At 61.5% G+C, this 6,420-nt stretch overlaps 2 protein-coding genes across 2 annotated transcripts in view; one reads left to right on the top strand and one right to left on the bottom strand.

Annotated features, from left to right (window-relative positions):
• Positions 1-784: 784 nt before the first annotated feature.
• PLTP (phospholipid transfer protein) lies at positions 785-5,479 on the top strand. Its single transcript, XM_005422207.2, has 16 exons — positions 785-1,325; positions 1,998-2,113; positions 2,309-2,408; positions 2,482-2,610; positions 2,747-2,902; positions 3,045-3,108; positions 3,275-3,338; positions 3,457-3,548; positions 3,679-3,855; positions 4,004-4,063; positions 4,156-4,317; positions 4,490-4,557; positions 4,633-4,675; positions 4,828-4,891; positions 4,977-5,053; positions 5,148-5,479. The coding sequence occupies exons 1-16, from the start codon at positions 811-813 to the stop codon at positions 5,286-5,288; spliced, it is 2,028 nt and encodes a 675-aa protein (XP_005422264.2). The 5' UTR covers positions 785-810; the 3' UTR covers positions 5,289-5,479.
• Positions 5,480-5,784: 305 nt separating this feature from the next.
• The window catches only part of CTSA (cathepsin A), a 22,620-nt gene continuing 21,984 nt past the window's right edge, over positions 5,785-6,420 (bottom strand). Inside the window, exon 16 of the mRNA XM_031058038.1 lies at positions 5,785-6,381. Within this exon, the coding sequence (XP_030913898.1) occupies positions 6,298-6,381 (84 nt within the window). The 3' untranslated portion in view covers positions 5,785-6,297. The remainder of the gene's footprint in view (positions 6,382-6,420) is intronic.

The raw sequence follows: 6,420 nt of genomic DNA, 5'->3' as shown, positions 1-6,420 counted from the left end.
TGCACAGCATATGCGGGAGGATGACACGGGACGTGGAAGGAGGACACGGCTGTTACTGGGGACTCCCTGGGGGTCGCAGAACCCCTCGCAGCCGGCGGAGCTTCTGCTACATCCTCCTAGCAGGGCACCCGTCCTGCCTCGGCCGCGGTTCCCTGGGCAGCCGATGGCCGGTGCTGGCCCACGGCCCCGGTGAAGACAGGATGGGGAAACTGCGAGGCCTCTCCTGCCCTTTTCTCCTCGGATATTCCCGCTGCCCAGCTTTCCAAGGGGTTCCCCATCTCCCGGAGTCCTGCCCTCAGCTCTGGGAACACCGGGGTCAGTTTAATGAGTTAACGCTGGTGCAGCAGTTCTGGGGGAATAAGTGCTGTGTAAGCACTGAGGCTCCCGTTTTGGGCTTCCAGCAGCCCGGCTCCGCTGCCCAGAGCACCGGTAACCCCCCGGGGCACAAAGGGCGGCTCAGACTGACCCCTGAGGGCAGAGGGGACTCTGTGAAGGGACAGTGAAACTCCAGCCTTGGAGCGAGGCAGCTCAAGTGGCCGAGGGGGTGGTGAGGGCAGGGGCAGACTCTCGGCATGGCTCGGCCAGGCAGGATTTTCAGGAGGGAGCCCCGGGCTGAGGAGCTGCCCGTCTTTTCCATGGACGCTCATGGGGACACACTGGCAGTGCCTATCTCGGTGCTGCCAAGCTGCCGCTAACACACGGGACCATCCAGGCCATCCAGAGGCACATCCTGCAGAGCCAGTGCTGCCTGCCTTGGGGTCGGGGCAGCCCTGAGGCTCCGCAGAGTCTCTGCTTAGGTTCGTGTTACAGATGGCCAAGAACCAGGCCCCAGCAGCACCCCTGGCCCAGGTCTGCACTGAAGCTGGGATAGCTGAGCACTGGCAGAAGCTTCATAACACAGACTGGGAGTCCCCAGCAGCCCAGGCCCTCCCGGACATTGCCGTTTGCACATGTGCCCCTCGCGCGGGGGGTGCCGGAGAGATCCCTGGCTGTGGCTGCGAGTGCAGGACGCGGGGAGCGGTGTTTTCGGAGGGAGGAAGGCTTCTTGTCCCTCCTGGAGATGGCCAGGCGAGCCGCTGTCTGTGTCGGTGCTGGCAGCCAGCCGGGCTCGGCGGGGCACAGACCTGCATCCTCCCCGTCCGTCCGTCCGTCCCGCTGTCTCCTCCCAGCTGTGAGCCCACAAGGAGTGGCAGTTGGGGGCTATATAAAGGCAGGGAAACCTCAGCCAGCTCAAAAGAAAGTCTTGGAGCTGGTGGTGTTCTCCCTCCCTCCTGCCTTCACGTGATTCAGCTTCCCCACGCCGGGAGCCGAGGACAAGCCTCGCCGTAAGTACCCGAACTGAGCCGGCATTGTGTGGGGGAGCCCCCGGCCGCTGGGCAGGACGGTGGCTCCGGGCCCCGGGGAAGGGGATTCCCCATCCTCTCCCTTCATAGAATTGGAGGAAAACGCTGTGGGGGTGCCCCGTCCTATCACACAGCCCCGGGAAGGGGGTCCCCATCCTCTCCTTTCAGAGAACTGGGGGAAGCTCGCACGGAGGGAGCTCTGCCTGTTGCTGCGGGATGGACAGGCTCCAGCTCCCGTCTCAAGCCAGCCTGGGGGCAGGCGGCACATCTCGGGGGGGCTGTGAGGGTTGTGGGACGGCCCCACGGGCGAGGGCTCGCTCCTCTGCGAGCTGCTGGGGCTCCCCGCTGCAGCAGCACGCACGGGGCTGGCGCCTGGCCCTGCGGTTTGGGGAGCGGGGTGTGTTCACGGCGGGGGAGTGCTGTGTGCTCCTCATGGGCTGCTGGTGCAGAGGTTTCGGGCAAAGGCGACCTAGGCAGCACTGGGGGGTTTCAGGGAGAACAGTGGAGCCGTGGGGTGCTCCTTGGAGCTATCCCCTGCCCCGGGCAGGTTGGACAGCAACTGCTTCCCTTCCAGTGTGTCCTCTGGGCCTGTCTGTGCTGACACCCGTGTATGTCCCCAGGCCAGTCCGTGCTGACCCTGCTCTCTGCCTCCAGGTGCGAGATGGCTGCCGGCGGCTGCCTCCTTCTTCTCCTTCTGCCCTCGCTGGTCACAGCTTCCCACAGCCCTCCTGGCTGTAAGATCCGGATTACTTCCAAGGGGCTGGACCTGGGTAAGGCGCCGGCCAGGATCTCTCAGTCTGGGAAAGAGGGATGTTGGGCACCCTCCTGAGGGTTTGTGCTTGTGTAGGGCTCTGCCTGCACTGCTCCACCGTGGGGCAGCCAGGGAGCAGTGGGGGCTGTCAGGGGCGATGCTGCCAGGAGGGCATGTCCCAGCACATCCCAGCCCAGCCTTGTTTTCCCTGCAGTGAAGCAGGAGGGGCTGCGCTTTGTGGAGCAGGAGCTGCAGAACATCACGGTGTCAGACCTGCATGGGAGTGAGGGGCAGTTCCAGTACAACATCAGCCAGTGAGTGCTGCCTGCTGCCCACAGTTTCCCATGTCCATCTGTCTGTCTAACCACTCCTGTCCCCTCCCTGCAGGGTCAAGGTGACAGATCTGCAGCTGGCCTTTTCAGACCTGAACTTCCAGCCCCAGCAGCACCTTGTCTTCAACATCAGCAATGCTTCCATTAGCCTACGCTTCCGCAGGCAGCTGCTCTACTGGTTCTTGTGAGCTGCCTCCCCTTCCTCCTGTTCTGGGTGCTGGCCCACCCCACAGCTCTGCTTGCTGGGTGCCACAGGTGCCTTGCTGTCCTGCAGCTGGCAGGAGCTGTGTGCTCCTCTCATCTGCTTTCCTGGCTTCTAGCTATGACATTGGGTCCATCAATGCCTCTGCGGATGGTGTCCACATCTACACAGTGCTGCAGTTGGCCAAGGATGAGGCTGGGCGCCTCAAGATCTCCAATATGACCTGCAACGCCTCCATAGCAAGAATGCACGCTGGCTTCTCTGGCACACTCAGGTACACCTGACCCCTCTGCATGTGCCTGACTCCCTGACCCCCTTCCCACACCTTCAGTGCTTTCTCAGTCCAGCTGTGTGCTGGAATGGGCACAGAGCCACAGGGAGAACCGGCAGAGCAGAACCACTCTTGTGTTCTCCAGGAAGGTCTATGAGTTCCTGAGCACCTTCATCGTCACGGGGATGCGCTTCCTCCTCAGCCAGCAGGTACAGCTGAGCACAGACAGGGTCTGTGGGATGTTAGGGCTTGGCCCTTTGTGTGTGGGAGAGGGCAGAGTTGTACCCCACCTGTCTGCTGGGCCTTGTCCTGCCTCTGCAGCTCCTCATCCAGTCCTGGGAGTGATTCCCCTCAGCCTGGCTCCTTGCCTTGCAGATCTGCCCATCCCTGGAGCATGCCAGCCTGGTGCTGCTGAACTCTTTGCTGGACACAGTGCCTGGTGTGTGTTGCCCTGGGAAAGGGACTGGATCCCATTCACTGTCAGGCAGACAGGGCTGGGCATCAAGCTGCCAGGCAGCTCCAGGCTAAAAGTCACACCAGCACATCTTCCCTGGCAGTGAGAAACTATGTGGATGAGCATATTGGGATTGACTACTCCCTCCTACGGGATCCGTCCATCACCACTGACACCCTTGAGCTCGACTTCAAGGTGAACACTGGGTCCTGCCTTGCTGGTCCTTCCCCATCCCTGTGGAAAAGGCTGTGCCGGCACGTTGGGCTCCATGGAGCAGGTGAGGGTTGCCCCATGGCTGTGGGAATCTCTCCTGCTCTTGGTCCAGGGCATGTTCTTCCCCCGGGTGAGAGAGGACCAGGAGCTGGAGAACCACGCGGTGGAGCCGGTGATCAAGGAGACTGAGCGCATGGTTTATGTTGCCTTCTCTGAGTACTTCTTCGACTCAGCCATGCACTCGTACTTCCAGGCAGGAGTACTGACCATAGAGCTCCAGGGGGAGAAGGTAAGGAGCACCAGACACATGGACTGTGTGCAGGCAGGAGGGAGGGGTGGGCTGTGTTACAGAGCAAGGAGGTGCCATCCAGGGAGCAGCTTTGCTGGGACCTGCAGCAGTGGCTTGCTCCCTCTCCAGTGGTTTGTGCTCTCCACAGGTGCCCAAGGACCTGGAGGTTTTGCTGAGAGCCACATTCTTTGGGACTATTTTCATGCTGGTAAGGAGCCTCCAGACAGGATGGAAGGCATGGCAGAGCCCCAGGACAGAGCCTGCCTTGTGCCTAGCCTCCAACTCACCTGCCTTCCCTAGAGCCCTTCTGTGGATGCTCCGCTGCGGCTGGTGCTGCAGGTCTCTGCTCCCCCCCGCTGCACCATCAAACCCTCGGGGACCTCAGTTTCTGTCTCTGCTTTCCTGAACATCTCACTGGTGCCCCCAGACCGCCCAGCTGTCCAGCTCTCCAGCATGGCCATGGTGAGAGGGGGGCTGGGGCTCCTTGTGCAGTCACCCCAGTGTATACAGGAGCAGTGTCCCCCATCCTGTGTTGTAAGGCGCTGGTGTCACCAAGCAGAGGGACACTGGACCTGTGGCATGAGCTGGCCTGGTTGTCCTCTGCCTGCCCTGAGTCAGCCCTCTCCCTCCCCAGGAAACCAAGCTGAGTGCCAAAGTGTTTCTGCAAGGGAAAGCACTGCGTGTGCAGCTGGACCTACGACGGTATGGCTGGGGTCCCATGGGGGCGTGGGGAGGGTCCCCTCCACACCCTACTCACAACTGCTTCCTTCTGTGCAGGTTTCGCATCTATTCCAAGCAGTCAGCGCTGGAGTCGCTTGCGGTGAGAGCATGGTGATGGCCTGGGAACCCGTACACCCAGCCACAGTTGGGGTGGGCTGGGGAGAGGCTGTCCATTCAGGATCCCCTCTTACAGCCCTCCCTGCCCTGGCTGGCAGCTCTGCCACTACACTGACCCCAGCTCTTCTCCTGCAGCTGTTCTCACTGCAGGCCCCACTGAAGACCCTGCTGCAGCTGACCATCATGCCCATCATTAACGGTAGGCATCACTGCTTCCACACAACTGGGAGTGTAGGCAGGGGCATAGCAGAGCTCAGCCTCATCCCAGCTCTCCCTCTCTGCAGAGAGGACAAAGAAGGGGGTGCAGATCCCACTGCCCGAAGGCATGGACTTCACCAGGGAGGTGGTCACCAATCATGCGGTATGTGGTGGGATGGGCACAGCCTGTGCCTCCATGTCCTGCTGGAAAGGGCATGGTCACCTCCAGCCTTGCACTGACCCTCTTCCCTCTGCAGGGATTCCTCACAGTGGGAGCTGATCTCCACTTCTCCAAGGGGCTGCGGGAGGTGATTGAGAAATACCGCCCAGTGCCGACCGCTGCTGCCTACTCCAGCTCCCAGCCTGCAGAGCCCAGCCTGGATCCCAGCTCACTCTAGCTCTCCTCCCTGGACCCAAGGGCAGATCCCGGGCTGGACCCGTAGACTGTAGGTAGGAAGCAGCTTCCCTGGTACCACCAGCACATTGTCAGGGCGTCCAGGCCCTGGTGGGGCGCAGCAAGGTGGAGAGGGTGCTCTGGGAATCCCTGCTGCAGCCTTGCTCATTACACTAATAAACCACCTGACTCCAACCACATGGCCTCGTTGCTTGGAGGACATGTCCATGCTGGGGTACATGGTGGGGAGATGGAAAGGAGGCAGCTGATACTGCTGCCCAGCTTGGGTCCTTGGGAGCAAACACAGCTTAGTGCAGTGCTAGAGGGCTCAGAGTGGCTGTGCTGCTGCCACGAGGTGGGTCACTTGTTTCCAGGATGCAGAGATCCCTGCAGAAAGGACATAGCTCACAGAGCCCAGGGCTCCCTGGCAAAGGGCATTGGCACTCACTGGTGCTCCTCAGAGAGCAGAGGAAAGCAAAGCAGGGGCGGGCACAAAGGTGTGAGGAGGAGCAGAACCGCCTTGGTCAGAGTTTATTGCGAGTTCCTGAAGCACTGCGTGCCCTGGCAGTGGGATTGTTGTGGTAGCGGTGGTAAGACTCCTTCAGTGGGAGCAGAGGTGGTGGGAGCCAAGGTAGAGGTGAGTAGGACCCAGCTGCCCCCTGCTGCTGCTCCTCATAGCCTACCCAGGCCGTGTGCATGTGGGGCCAAGGGGAAGTGCTGGGGATTGCTCGCTGCCTGGGAGGGAAGCAGCTGCCACCGCAGACAGGGAGGAGGCAAGACAGGAAGCCACAAGGGAGGAGGTGTGGCTGCAGCAGGTGCACAACACCTCTCCTACAAGGACAGAGTCCCCCAGCCCATGCCCCTCACCCTGTCCAGCCGGGGGAAAGGCTGCAGGCATGACAGGTCCGTGGTGTAGCCGAGCAGCAGCGAGGATGGGCTGTGCAAGGTGCCGATGGTGAGGGCGGGTGGGGTGCTGGGAGCAGCTGGAGCACCGGGTGCTACCTCTGCAGCTCTTAGTAAGGCTGGTTCTTAATGAAGCGGCAGAACATGGTAAAGGCAGCAAGCGGCCGGTCTGTGGGCACCATGTGGCCAGCTCCCTGTAGGAATGGGACAGTGGTTGGCAGTGCGGCTGGGGT

This window comes from Geospiza fortis, unplaced genomic scaffold (genome assembly GCF_000277835.1).
Source record: "Geospiza fortis unplaced genomic scaffold, GeoFor_1.0 scaffold188, whole genome shotgun sequence".
Classification (NCBI taxonomy): Eukaryota; Metazoa; Chordata; class Aves; order Passeriformes; family Thraupidae; genus Geospiza; species Geospiza fortis.
The sequence above is the reverse complement of the archived record's forward strand: the minus strand, read 5'-3'. Positions and strand labels throughout refer to the sequence as shown.